Source organism: Notamacropus eugenii, chromosome 3, assembly GCF_028372415.1.
Source record: "Notamacropus eugenii isolate mMacEug1 chromosome 3, mMacEug1.pri_v2, whole genome shotgun sequence".
NCBI classification, from domain to species: domain Eukaryota; kingdom Metazoa; phylum Chordata; class Mammalia; order Diprotodontia; family Macropodidae; genus Notamacropus; species Notamacropus eugenii.
The window spans coordinates 429,300,622-429,315,937 of NC_092874.1; the positions used below are offsets into that span (position 1 = coordinate 429,300,622).

At 37.5% G+C, this 15,316-nt stretch overlaps 1 protein-coding gene and 1 long non-coding RNA gene across 3 annotated transcripts in view; one reads left to right on the forward strand and one right to left on the reverse strand.

The window, feature by feature from the left end:
* The window catches only part of LOC140497431 (uncharacterized), a 35,211-nt gene extending 25,744 nt beyond the window's left edge, over positions 1–9,467 (forward strand). Inside the window, exons 2-3 of the long non-coding RNA XR_011964685.1 lie at positions 8,048–8,155; positions 9,028–9,467. This is a non-coding gene — a long non-coding RNA (uncharacterized lncRNA). The remainder of the gene's footprint in view (positions 1–8,047; positions 8,156–9,027) is intronic.
* The window catches only part of UROC1 (urocanate hydratase 1), a 49,466-nt gene that overhangs the window by 9,075 nt on the left and 25,075 nt on the right, over positions 1–15,316 (reverse strand). For both annotated transcript variants that reach the window (XM_072598359.1, XM_072598358.1), the window contains 4 exons: positions 14,055–14,125; positions 9,636–9,734; positions 5,213–5,312; positions 617–698 (listed from right to left, as the gene is read on the reverse strand). In XM_072598359.1, coding sequence (XP_072454460.1) covers positions 617–698; positions 5,213–5,312; positions 9,636–9,734; positions 14,055–14,125 — 352 coding nt within the window. The remainder of the gene's footprint in view (positions 1–616; positions 699–5,212; positions 5,313–9,635; positions 9,735–14,054; positions 14,126–15,316) is intronic.

The window sequence follows — 15,316 nt, forward strand, 5'->3', positions numbered from 1 at the left end:
TAAAATGGGTAGGGAGGGATTTCTCCCATTTTCTCAGCAATGGTTATTTTTTTCTCCAGTGGGAACTGTAGAATCTTAAGAGCTAGAAGAGATCTTAGAGATCACTCAGTCAAACTTCCCTTTGCCCCACCCCCTACCTTACAGGTGAGGCCCATATTTACCCAACATAATGTTGGCAGAGCTAGGACCAGAGCTGACTAGTTCCAGCCACCTGTTGAGTGTTCATTCCTTTATACTGGACTGTCACATCACCTGCTCTCCCTCCTCCACTCTCCAGAATTTTTAGAAATACTCATTATCAACACACCTTGGGAAATCACACTGTTTTTAAGTTATAAGGCTTAGCAGGTGGGATATCACAAAAGCTCAAGAACATAGAGCATAAATAACCCCATTTTCTATCTGAGAATATAGAGGTCTACAAAGGTAAAATAACCTGTCCAAGTTCATACAGACTAGGTAGCAGCAGAGCCAGGGCTAAATTAAGGTGTCTTGATTCCTAGTCCAACAGTCATTCTCCTTGATTCAGAAAACCAGAGACTAAGGGGGATCACCATCAAAGTTTCAGCTCTGATATGAACAGCCTATTACACTTTCTTCTCCCAGTCCTCCTTACCATCCAACTCCACCTCCATTGTGTAAAGCCACCCATGTGGCACCTCGGAAGGCGTCTCCCACGAAGTTCTGCACTGCCATGTCTAAGTAGAAAAAGAGCTTCAGATCCTATGATGTTTTTCATAAAAAGGAATCCCCCAACATGGCCATCTCTTTTCCAATGGCTAAAATAGTGATGGAAATAAATGGTTCTCCATTTATTAATGGAGATGTTAATGTTAAGCCTGTTAAGCACTAGGTCTGGGAAGGTGTGTTTGAACCACTGGGTCAAATGAATTATTAAAAAAAAAAACTAACCCCAAAACATGAGATTCAATCCAATTTAAATTGACAAGCAATTACCAAGTACCTACGATATGCCAGGCATTGTGCTAGATACTAGGGATATAATAGCATTATGGGTAATATGGCTTTCCATGACTTCATAGGTAGAATCAATATACGACTTCCTTCCCAAGGGGTAGGGGAGGGGCAGGACGGAGAGAGAGAATTTGGAACTCAAAGTTTTTAAAATGAAAGTTAAAATTATTTTAAATGTAATTGGGAAATAACAAAATAAATAAAATACATTATTTCTAATTAAAAAATTAAATAACAATGCTATGTGGTATTTCCTACCTAAACTAATTACTCTTGCTAGCTAGGTGCTAAACTCCCTCTACTTGTGACTTTGATCCTGTCCTCTCCTGTCTCCTCTAGAAGCTTGCTCTTCCCCTCTAATTATCCTCTCTCTCTAACTTTCAAACTCTCCCTATCTGCTTACAGGCATGCCCATGTTTCCCCACTCATTAAAAACCCTCCCTTGATCCTGCCATCCCCTCAAACTATGATCATGTCTCTCCTCCTTTTAACTCCCAGAAAAAATGCTGTCTGTATGTATTCTCTCTTTGCTTTCCCCTCATTCACCTCTCAGTTCCTTGCAATCTTGCTTCCAACCTATTTCTCATGTGGAATTACTTACTCCAAAATTAACTATGATCCCTTAATTGCCATATCTGAGAAATCATTTCTTTTCTCTCAGCCTCTTTGCAGCATTTGATAATTAACCACGATCTCCCACAGGATATATTTGCCTTTGTCTTTTGTGACACTGCTTTTTCCTAGTTTTTCTGCCTGTCTGGCTGCTCCTTCTCATTTTCCTTTGCTGGGTCATCATTTATATTTCTCCCTTTATGCATAAGTGTATTCCAGAGTTGTAGGTCTTTTCTTTCTCTATACTTAGAGATTTTTATCAGCTCTTTTACTTTCAACCATCACAAATCTCTAGCTATTAGATATTTCCAACTGAATATCTTGTGAGCATGTCCAACTCAACATGTCTAAAAGAGAAGTCATTCTATTTTCCCTCAGCTCTATCCCTCTACCTAACTTCCTTACGTTTATTGAGGACATCAAAATCCTGCCAGTCATTAAGGTATGTAATATTGAGATAATCCCTTAACTCTCCCCTCTCTGGTCATAAAAATGAAAATAAGTAAAGCCAATGGATTAAACCAAACACACATAGATAAGGAATATACTGGAAACTACACTGAAAGATCAATTCAGGGCATTTGAAGAAAATAGCAAAGGCATCATGGATCTTATTAATACTGAAAAATGGGGATTGAGAGAAAATAACTCGGAACTATTTTTAAAAAACCCTTTTCCTTGTCCTTCACCCTACATATATTTGCTAAATTTTTTAACAATTATACCTCTATAATATCTCTACCATTGGTTTTCTTTCCATTCCCAAGTTTACCTCATCCTGTCTTGCCTGAATTATTACAATATCACACCAGCCTGCTAATTGGACTCACTGTTTCCAGGATTTCTCCCTCGCTAATCCATACTCCACACAGCTGCCAAATAGTCTTCCTGTACCATTGGTCTGACCATATTTCTCCCATGCTCAAGAAGTTTGGCTCTATGTTATGTCTAGGATAAAACACACACCCTCATTTTGGTATTTAAAACCCTTCACAATCTGACTCTAACCTACCTTTCCAGACATTTCATGTTATTTTCCTTCAAGCACTCCAAAATTTAGACAAACAAGTCTACTTTCTGTACCATGAACCTGGCATTCTACCTCATATGCTCTTTACCTTGGTAGCTTGTCTATCATGTGTGGAATGTGTTCCCTTTCCAATTTTGTTTCTTAGACTTCCTGAGTTCCTTCAAGGGTCAGTTCAGGTGCCACCTCCATAGGGAAGCTTTACATGATTGCTCTAGTTGTTAGTGCTAACTCCATCCTCAAATTAGCTTCCATTTACTCATCTGTTTACTTGTGTAACAGTCTTCCTGGAAAGGTTTGGACCGGTTGTCTTGTTATCAATAGCTATGTAGAAAAAATGTTCCAAATCACTAATAATTAGTGAAATGCAAATTAAAACATCTGTAAGTCTCTACCTTATGCCCATGATATTGGTAAAGATGACAAAAAAGGGGAAATAACTAGCTGCCTTCTGAGGGAAATTAAGTCACTAATATGAAGCTAACACAGGATCAGAACTGGAAGCGAGAGATTTCTGCGGTAGCTAGAGTTTTTACATCACTCTGGGGAGTGTAGTGGTAACAGCAATGGCAAAAAAGTGGAAGATAGTTTCTGGGAAACTTACTTTAAGCTGTAGAGTGGTTCGAGTCTTTTCTTTTCCCTGGATTACTGCCCAGACAATTAATATAGTCCAACAAAGAGCAACTGAATTATGCCTACTTGTCAGAGAAACCACCAGAACAACAGTGAATTCATTCCATGGTTTCTCCCTTCTGTTTTATTATTACATGCAACTGGTAGTACGGTTCATACCTAAGAATTTCTCGGATATTTTAAAATTTTTTTTACAGGTTGTTGTATTTTTAAACAATGGTTTTCTAGATAAAGATAAAATGTTTTCATTGCATCTTGAGTTGTTTTTTTTCCACCATAGATTGTGATGTGATAGTTGTTCAATGAGTGGAGAGAACCTGTAGATAATTAATTATGTCAAATTGAACTGGCTGGAAAAATTCCCTTTCTGGTCTGGTGATCAAAAGAATTTCCTAGGGACTCCGAGTTCTATGCATTTTACTGATGATCTGTATATTTATACTTTCTAACTTTGCAGAGAAGAGAAGGACATTGTGATGTACTCAATAAACATAAGGATTTGGAACTTTTGTCCTAGTATTTTAAAAAAAACCCTCTTGAGTCAATTATTTATCTCCCAGATGACAGATTGATCTATACTAGGTTCCTTTTAGGTTTTCTCCAATCTTGGAGATGAGAGAGGGACTAATAGAGGCAATGACCTCCAAGGAAGGTCATGTCCTGAGCCAGGATGAAGGGTGGGGAGTAGAGACAGAAGTGGTCTAGTACTGCCCTCCACAAAGGCAACCCCCTCCCTAATTAGAATCAAGGTCCTTGAGAGCCGAAGCTATTTTGTAATTGTAGCCTCAGTAGTTAACACAGTGCCTTGTACACAGTAGGCATTTAATAAGTGTTTGTTGGATTTAATCGAACTGCTTCAATGCTGCTAATGGAATCCATTTTGGTACTCTTGGTCAGAGCTGCATTTACCCTGCCCTAATTATATTTCTAACATCTGGTCACATAGCTAGTAAATGCTGGAGTTGGGATTTGAACCCAGGTCTCGCCACTTTCACTCTGTAGCTTTAATTCTACCATGCCATCAAGAGATTCAAAAGAATGTCTCATAGGCTCTAAAATCAGATCCCCCCAGTCTTCTGAGCCAACTAGAACCTTTTGGTATGAGTATAGAACTTCCTTAAGGGCAGTTAGGTGGCCCAGTGGATAGAATTCCTGGTCTGGAAACAAGAAGATTCATCTTGCTGAGTTCAAATCCTGCCTATTGCCCTTGACCCTGGGCTCGTCACTTAACCCTACTTGCCTCAGCTTCCCCACCTATAAAAATGAACCACTTCAGCATCTTTGCCAAGAAAACCCTCAATGGGGTCATGGAGAGTCGGACACGACTGAAATGACAAAATTACTTCCCAAAGGAGCAACTTTGAACACGCCGACATTTATTATTTTGCATCATCCTTATAGTCATATTTCCATGGCTTAGCACAATGCCTGGAACACAGTAGGCACTTAATAAATGTTTGTTTACTAATTGGTGGGTATGATTGTTTAAAACAGTCTGGTTATAGTTATTATTTTTGGACTTTTCTATTACTCACACATACTTTTCCAGTCAATAGCTAAATTTTTCTCCCACTGTAATAACTAGTTTACCTATGGAGCCCCTGAGTTGTATTAACACAACCTCACTGACAAGTGTGGGCTCAACTCGAGTAATATTTGTCCTCCTGCCCAAAGAGCAGCATCATAAGAATTTTTGAAAAATATCATTTGTTGGGTTTTTATGTGTTCTCATAATAATTTGATCCTTTTGACTAGGTAAAGATTGTGGCTCATTTAACCTTTTTCTCACAGGACCCATGATATTTGTAGATGTTTTTTTAATACAAAATAGGTAGCATCTCATGCTGCTGATCCTTCCTGGATGCCTCTATCCAACCAAACACTGCCCATGTCTTAAGATCCAACTCAGATCCTCCCTCCTCCTGACAGAGCTTCTTCTCTGAGGACCTTCATCATCCCTCTTACCAGCACAGAAAGCAGATCCATCATAAATGTTGGATGTTTCTCTGAAAGGACTATCTGTCCCACTGACATCATGATGGTCTCGGCTGAGGACCACAGGGGCCTAGATCAAGCACAAACAGTCAGGAAAGTCTTCTAATAGATATAGAATCAATGCCTATGGACAGCAGTTTGCAAAAGAAAAAATATAAACTGTCAATAACCACAAAGAATATTCTAAATAAATAAATAAATATAGAAAATGCAAAGTAAAACAATTCTGAGATTTTGCTTCACTCCCAAGTAGGGTAAAAAATTAAAATAGTGAAAATTAGAGCTGTTGGAGGAAGATAAGCACACTGATACACTATTGATGGAACTGTGAATTGATCTATTTTGAAAATAATTTGGAATTATGCAAGAAAAGTAATTAAACTATTAATATAACATTAATTAATAATGAATTAAATAATTGATCTAGTGATCTCATTACTAGACATATGCCCCAGGGGCATCAAAGACAGAGAGAAGCAACACTTTTATGACAGCAAAACACCTGGAAACAAAACTGATGCCCATCATTTGGGAATGGTTGGATAAATAATGGCATATAAATGTAATGGAATGTTATTGTTCCATAAGAAATTACAAATAAAAGTAACAGAAAAATATGGAAAGATTTGTATGAACTGGTACAGAGTGAAGAAAGATGAACCAAGAGAATGATATGAACAATGTTTGCAATAACGTAAATGAAAACAATACAAAAAGCAGTTGAGCTCAGATTCAATGCAATGACCAACTTAGGTCTTGAAGAAGAGGTAATGAAATAAATTCCCTTTTAGTGGAGAGGTGGGAAGTTGCTATATACAAGCTCAAAAGTAGTTGATATGGTGATCAATTCGGCTGAATTCTTTTTCTTTGTAACAAAAGAAGGTTCTTTTGGGATGAAGAACATGAGGAAGAAGAGAAGGAAACATTTTTATTAAGCACTTATTATGTGCCAGAAATTGTGCTAAAAATAAATGATTAAGATGTGGTAAGGGTTAACTGTGGTGTTTTTAAAAGCAATATATTTTTTAATAATCAGTAAACTAAGCTGACCAAGAATGGAGGGCGAGCTAGTGGACTGGTATTCATAAGCTACCTGGAGAAAAGCTAGCTGAATGAAGGCAAACCTCTGATGACTAAGAGATGGACCATACTATCAACCTCCAAGAGCTTGACTATCCTGTAAGACAGGAGAGTCCTATAGGACTGTAAGTATTCTGTGTAGAAGTTTGTTCAGTTTATTCAGGTTATAGGCATAAAGTTATAGTAGCCAATTTTCTATTGCTAATTTCTATCTTCAGTGAGGGACTCTGTCGGACTTGTTTGATTCTTGACTTTAGTGAACTGATTTTTTCTTTTTTTTCATTCTTCGTTAATAAGGATGACTCTCCAATTCATAAAGGGGAAATAGATGCACTCAGAAATTACCATGATGTAAAACAAATAATGGATTCAACTTTTAAAAAATAAACAAATTAGCTAAAAATAATTTCAGTCTGCAAGTCTGTCAGACAGTCTGGGTGTATAGTGTCCTAACAATAGTTAGGTATTTGAAAAGATCATTGTAGAAAGGTAAGAAATGAACTTGTGTAAAAATTTATAGAGAAAATAAGTCTTAGAAATGCTAAGAAAATGAATCTTTCTTTTTGGGACTTCCAAATGTAATTGTTTGAACCTAAGAACAACAACGAAAAATTTCTAAGCCAAACCAACAAACTCATTTAACGTCGACAATTTGAAATATTACCATTACCTGTTTAATGAGACATAAAAGACAAAGGTTGAATATAGCCAAAAAGTATACTATGCATGAAAAGAATTGGGTTTTTATAAATTACAAATGTATATGTTGGACAAGATGAATTATAGAGAATATAGAGAGCTGGCTTTCAAATTAAAAAGAATTTGGTTCAAGTCCTATTTGTGACACATACTGGCCATAGACAAATCATTTAATATTTCAATTCCTAGAGAGTTATCTGAGACTATAAATTGCAAAGAAAGTGCTGACCTGTTCTCCATCTGAGAGTTTTCCTAAACAAGAAATCACAGGTCCAATATCTATAGATTAGTTGGAACATTTTTAAAAAGCAGGCTTGTTGCTGAAGCATGGTCAATGTTCATGCTAATACATTTATAGTCTTACAGGTTCTTCTCTTTATTTTGTCAAGTAGCAGAAATAGCCAGCCTCTTCAGCTACCTTTGTGCATACATGAAGAAAGGGTGCTGAGCAATGCCTCTATCAATCCCCACTGATGAATTATCCAGAGGACTGATTCCTTTAATGTAAACACAGATTCAGAGACTCAGAGGTGGAAAAGGATTTTAGTAATTAATTGGTCCAAGCTTCCATCCAAGGAAAGAAACATTCAGCTTCTCAACCTGCCCATTTAATAATAATAGCTAGCATTTATATTAATATTTATTTGTTTTATGTGTACATTTATAATATTTTATATTTAAATATAATGTATGTAGTGCCTTAAGGTTTGCAAAGAACTTTACACATATTGCCCCATTCTATCCTATCAATAATCCCGGGAAGTAGGCGCTATTATTGGCATTATTTTATACATGAGGAAACCAAGGCAACATATATTAGGTGACTTGCCCAGAATCAGAGATCTAGTAAACCTCTGAGGTAAGATTTAAACTCAGATGTTCCTGATTCCAGGTCCAATTCTTCATCCACTGTTTTACCCATCTGCCTTCTAATGGTAGAGAGTGCCTATTGTTGGACAGTCCTAGATATTTCATAAAAACATTTTCTGATGTTGAACCAGAATCTGTATCTTTTAAACCCATTAGCCCTTGTTCAGCCTTTAACACAGAACAGTTCTACATCTTCTGTCTTCCACATGGCAGTTCTGATGAATGAAGAAAGCAATAATGCCACAAAGTTTTCCTTCATGTGAGGTATGTCACTAATAATTTCTTAAAATGTGACCTTGCTGTCAGTGGGACTGACATTTTCAGTAGAGTCTTGAGCTAATGGATTGAAACTCTAATGATGGAAATTAAAGCAGCAGCCAAGGGGAGGGAAAGGAGTTTTTGGAGAGGATGGGGGTTGAGAATCATTGAAATCACACTACTTGTCTTCTATCAATTTATGAGTTAATCAAATATGTAAATTAGCAGAAAATTCAGAAGACTCTGTGTCCTCCTAGGAGAGAGCCAAAGGAATGGACAAGATAATTTGTTGAGGCATTGTTCTGTTCTTTAGCTGCAGTTGAGTCAAACACACACATACGCGCAGAGTTTGGTGGAGAAATATGTGAAACTCAATGGTAAAGTGGTCAAGAGGGAAAATAATATTAGATAGGGAAGAATCACAAACAAATCAAACTTCCTGATCATGAAGGTGGGATTAAAGCGGGACTGGAGAAGAAAAGAATTTGTTCTGGGTTTAGATAGCCTTTTAGACAATTGAAGAATGGCCGAACAAACTGTTGTATGTGAATGTAATGAAATATGATCGCACTTTAAGAAATAACAAAAGAGACAATTCTAAAGAATCTAGCAGTATGAATTAATGCAGAATGAATTGCGAATAACCAGAACAATTTGTGCATGCATACTATAAAGAAAAACTTAGAAGTTCAAATCAACGCAATGACCAACCATGTTTCCAGACATCGATGGTGAAGCATGCTACCTATGTCCTGACAGAGGGGATGGACATAGATCATTGAGTGACATACTTTTTTGGACATGACTACCATGTAGATTTGTATTACTTAATTATGCTTATTTATTACAAGGTTTTTTTTTCCTTTTCTTTCTCTTAGTTAATGGAGATACAAGTCCCTCAAAAAGAAGACCATGGAAACATCTTTTAAAATGCACAGGAGTCAGGAGGATCTAAGTTCAAATCTAATTTCAAACACTTATTAATATGTGACCCTGGGCAAGTCATTTAACCCTGATTGCCTCCAAAAAAAAAAAAAGAAAGAAAGAAAGAAGGAAGAAAGAAAGAGAAAGAAAAGAAAGAAAGAAGAAGAAATTCACAGAAAACAGAAAAAAATTCAGAAGGAAGTGTAGCCAAGAAGGATAATTTTAAAAATAATGTGTAGAATTTAGTACATAATTTTTTTAAAAAAAACAAATTATATTAAATCGAGACTCACAGCTTCATATAGAATCCTGGTTTTGTTTTCTGCACTGTGTATGGAAATGCTTTTTTTTTGGCAGGGTGTTTCATTTCAGAATAAAAAAAAATAAAGTAAAACTAATTGTGGATGATTAATTCATGCAGCAAGTTCTGTGGGGGCATGTATTTCTCTTGGGTTCTCATATGACTTCTCTTGGTTAGATCAGTGGTTTCCTGGGAAAGGCTCGGACCCCAGAATTCTCCTGATTCCCCACCAGCACTCTTTCATGGTGGACTCCATCTCACCTTGATCTTTCCTTGAGCAATGCCTTGATTAATAGCCACAGCAATGGCCACACGACCCTTCTGATCAGAGTACAGAATCCGTGCCTGGGAGCCTACCACCTAAAAGATAACAAGCACAAGCCAGTAAGGATGTGTGGCCAGTCCTTCCCTGGAGTGGGGGGTGGGGGTGGGAATCGCACAGACAACTGAAATCCACTTAGAATCCCTAAACTTTGCAAAGAAAAGAGCTTTTTTCCAGGAAGGTCAAAGCACCTTGGTAGATACAATCCCATTCCCACTTATAATATCCCAAAGGGGAAGGAAGGGGAAGTGGGCAGAAATGTTGTTTCTCCTCATTTTGTAGTTTGTGGGAAAATTGTGGCATGGGCATCATCTGGGACACCCATTCAGCACCTACTGGACATTGTATTGTAGTGCTAATTATCTTTCTATGTGCTTACATTTTATGAGATGTAGAATGACATAGTGGTTAGATAGGACCAAGAAGACCTAGGTTCAAGTCCCTCTAAGGAAACATATTGACTCTGTAACCTTGGGCAAATCATTTAGCTTCTCAATATTCTAGACACTCTCCAAGACTATAAATCGCAGAGAAATTGCTGACCTGTGTTGGGGGAGAGAATTTGCTTATTTAGAAGTTCCCTATATCAATGAAATCACTCATCCAATCACTATCCCAATCCCTGTGTAAAGATCTGTTCTTAATTCTAAAAAAAATGGGGAAGACTTTTTTTTTCCCACATCTGTGCCACTACATTTTCTAGTACTAAGAATCAGCCTTGAATTTTGTATCTAGTAGAACTGGTATATTCTGCATTGGCTTTATTTTCCTACAATAGTAGATCCATTTGAAATTCACAGTCATGAAATCCCAGAGGTGGAAAGGATCTCAGTCCATCTTGTCCCAGCCATACCCGACCAATAATCCTTTCTATAGCATTATTCAACAAGTGGTTATCCAGCCATTTCTTAAAGACCTCTAGTGACAGGGACCTTCCCAGGCTGCCTGTTCTACTTTTGGATGCTTCTCATTGGTGGAAAGGTTTTTTTTACCCTTACATCAAGCCTAATTCCACTTCTTTATAATCCCTACCCATTGCTTCTTGTCCTTGCTCCTGTAACCCAATAAAACAAGTCAAATCCCATTTCTATAGAACATTCTTTCAATTATTTCAAGACAGCTATCATGTCATCTCTACATCTTCCCCCTCCCTCCAGTTCTTGCTTCCTTTAATCCAGGAGTCATTCCTTCATTTGAAAGCATATATTAAACATCTTTAGCAAGGCAATTTACTCAATCCTCACAGCATAACTAACATAACTGTCCCCCAAAGAATATGCCAATATTCTGGCAGGTAGGTGCTATTATTGTCTCCGTTTTATGGATGAGGAAAGAGTGGTAGACAAATATTAAGTGACTTGTTCATGATCACAGTGAGTGAGGCTGGATTTGAACTCAGGTCTTCCTGACTCTAGACTCAGGGCTCTATTCACCTTGCCTTTTAAGGGTTCTTAACTTTTTTTGTGTCGTGGACCCCTTTGACCATCTAGTTAATCCTATGAACCTATTCTCACAATAATTTAAAATGAAAAAAAAAATAGGATTACAAAGTAATTCCATTATATTAAAATCTTTATCAAAATATTTTTTAAAAAACAAGTTGCCAGCCCCAGACCAAGAAGTCACTTGATTTAATCTGTTTATGCCCTAGTCACACCTCCTCTTCCTACCTACTACCCTCTCTTTTCTGCCCTAGACCTTCTGTCGGACAGCTCTCCCCACTCCCCGCAGTAGCCAGAATCTTCATTCCCAGACTAGACTGTAAATTTGGGATAAAAACAGCTTCTACCTCAGGGTCGCATATAAGGATCAAATGAAATAATATTCATAAAATGCTTAGCATAATGTCTGACACATAGTAGGAACTATATTAATGCTGTTTCCCTTTCCTAGGTATTGACAAACTTCTTTTAATGATACGTTCTAGAATTTTATAGGAATTAAAGTTAAGCCCATTGACTTATAATTTGTACCTTCTATTCTTCCTTTTAGGAAAAAGTTAGACCAAATTTAGACCTTCTCTACTCTTGTGGTACTTTTCTTACCTTCCATGTCCCGTCAAGAAGCTTAGCCATCATGCCTACACGTTCTATCAATACTCTGGGAGTCTACTTGAACTCACCAAGGGCAACTAGGTCCTTTCTTACTGTCCTCTTACTTATCCTGGGTCTTGCCTGTTTTTTAGCCATTTTTATTCAATCTCTTTCATTTTGAAGATTATTCTACTTCGGATAGAAAAAAGAAGCAAAAAGAGGATTTTACCCAAGTATCCTGAACATCTGTAGTGCTATTATTCTCCCTAAGATAGTAACTGTTACTATCTATAGAATCTAAGTAGATGGAAATAGAAGCAGCTTTTTTCCCTCTGCCCTCTCTTTTCAGTTTAAAGTCCTCTTGATCAGATTTGAAATACTCCAGGCAAAAATATTTTTAACCAGCCTTCACTGTGTGTCCTTTATCCTGGGCTAAGAGCTCATTATTCTGTATTTTAAGGCGTGGTCTAGAAATCCAGATTCTGTTCTCAGCACCATCTTCTTAACCAGTTGCTCACCTCTAAGATTTGTCTTTCTCTTTTAAATATCCTATTTTCTGTCTATAACAGTGATGGAAACATCACCTGTGCTCTTAAGGTCTTCTGTTTCTTAATTAGAATTAAATAATGCTTTCTGAATCTATGCCTCCCTAAAAGCTACAGCCCCTATTTCAAAGATAGTGGGGTGAAACAAGGTAGGAGAATGGTTGATTAGAAACACATTGCATCAAGGAATAGCTTATAGCTGGGACCTAGGCTAGAAAATAGTGGACTCGGAGAGGTCTTTGAGGCTGGATGACCACTTGTAGAGATGCCATAGAGATACAGGTTGAAATGCCTGACACTGTACACAAGAATAAAGTCCAAATGGGTACATGACCTAGGTATAAAGACTGATACTATAAACAAATTAGTGGAGCAAGGAATAGTGTGTTTATCAGATTTATGGATAAGGGAAGAATTTTTGACTAAACAACAGATAGAAAACATTATGAAGTGCAAAATGAATAATTTTGATTACATTAAATTGAAAAGGTTTTGCACAACCAAACCCAATGCAACCAGGATTAGGAGGGAAGCAGAAAACTGGGAAAGAATTTTTTCAACTAGTGTCTGTGATAAAGGCCTCATTTCTAAAATATAGAGAGAACTGGGTCAAATGTACAAGAATACAAGTCATTCCCCAACTGATAAATGATCAAAGGATATGAACAGGCAGTTTTCAGAGGAAGAAATTAAAGCTCAGCTATCTACAGTCATATGAAAAAATGCTCTAAATCACTATTGATTAGAGAGATGCAAATCAAAACAGCTCTGAGATATCATATCACACCTATCAGATTGGCTAACATGACAAAGCAAGAAGATGATAAATGTTGGAGAAGATGTGGGAGAGTTGGAACACTAATTCATTGTTGGTGGAACTGTGAACTGATCCAACCATTCTGGAGAGCAATTTGGAACTATGCCCAAAGGGCTACAAAAATGTGCATACCCTTTGATTCAGCAATACCATTTCTAGGGCTGTATCCCCAAGAGATCATAAAAATGGGAAAGGGTCCCACATGTACAAAAATATTTATAGCAGCTCTCTTTGTGGTGGCCAAAAACTGGAAATCAAGGGGATGCCTATCAATTGGGGAATGGCTGAATAAATTATGGTATATGAATGTAATGGAATACTATTGTACTGTAAGAAATGATGAACAGGAAGATTTTGGAGAGGCCTGGAAAGACTTTTATGAACTGATGCTGAGTGAAAGGAGCAGAACCAGGAGAATTTTGTACATAGCAACAACCACAGTGCGTGAGGAATTTTTCTGGTAGACATAGTACATCATTTCAATGTAAGGACTTAAATAATTCCAAGTGGTCTCTTAAGACAAAATGCCTTCCATATCTAGAGAAAGAACTATGGAATTCCATTGCAGAATGAACCAGATCATTTTCTTTTGTATTATGTTTTGGTTTGTTTTATGATTTCTCCCATTTATTTTAATTCCATGCGACATGACTAAGGTGAAAATGTATTTAATAGGAATGTATGTGTAGAACCTATATAAAATTGTATGCTGTCTCAGGGAGGGAGAGGGGAGGCAGGGGGGAAGGAGGTGGAGGGAGAGGAAAAAAATCTAAGATATATGGAAGTGATTGTAGAACACTGAAAATAAAACAATAATTTAAAAAAGAGAAACAGTTTGAACTGATTGGCTCTGACATCCGTTCTAACCGAATTTATGGGATTTTGTGAGTACAGTGTAATGTATTTGACTGACCATGTTTGCAGCCCTTAAACTACCAACATTTTTTTCTATAATCCACTTACTAGCTTGTGTTTCCCGGCTTCCTGTATCCAACGGATATTATCTGCATACTGTTGCTTCACAGAGTCTTTCACTACAACAAGAAAGGAGGAAAAAGGAACATCATGAAGAATGTAAGACCTATTTTATCCCCAGTGGGGCAGCCAGGAAGCTCAGTGAATAAATTGTTGGAATAAGGAAGATCTGAGTTGAATTCCTGCCTCAGGCACTTACTAGCTGTGCAACCCTATAACTTACACTTTGCCATCTATAAAATGGGAGTTGTTGTGAAGGTCAGATGAAATATCATATGCAAAGCACTTTTCAAACCTCAGCAAAAGTGCTACATAAATGCTGGGGCAACTAGGTGGTGCAGTAGATAGAACATCAGACTTGGAGTTAGAAGACTGTTCTTAAGTTCAAATCTGGCCTTAGACACTTAATAGCTGGGCAAGTCACTTAACCTTGTTTGCCTTAATTTTCTCATCTACAAAATAAGCTGGAGAAGGAAATAGCAAGCCCGTCTAGTATCTCTGCCAAAAACCAAAACAAAACAAAACGGGGTTATGAAGAATTGACAATGACTCAACAATGATATAAATGCTAGCTATTTTTTTTAAGTTCCCTAGCTCCATACGCTATAAGAAACTGCTTATTCTTACTTTTCCATGTCTTTATTGTCCCTTCTACATTTCATTTGTTCATTAGGACTCTTCTAGACCCAGAACCTGCCCATTCTTCTCTATCCCTAACCCAAGCCCTGTGAAAGCTGCTTGGGGTATTTATGCCTCTTCCTTGCTTCCAAGGTCCTTCTTTAAGGATCAAAGAGATCATATTTGTGAAGTGCTTCATAGGTGCTTAATGAATGCTTTTTCCCTCTTCTCCAATCCCCATTTCCCAGAGGAGTATCACTACAAGAACAGTGAGCAGAACTGAAAAGCATTAGGGCGGAAAGAGACCTGAGAACTCATTTGGTCCAATTCACAAGACTCCAAGGGAAAACATGGTGGGCAGGGAGGTGAGGGACAGATATACTACATCTCTGATTTGCACATGGGGCATAGAGACCTGCCATGTAGACTACTCCCACTTTCCTCTTGTGCAAAATGAGGGAGCTGTGTTTAATGATCTCCCGCCTCTAACATAGATATGTTCAAAGATCACTCCCAGCTCTAACATCCTATATTCTTGGATCCCCTCCAGCTTTGATATTTTAGGCTCTAAGATATAGAATCCTGATTACCCCAACTGGTGGTATGATCTCTGTATATATGTGTATATGTAC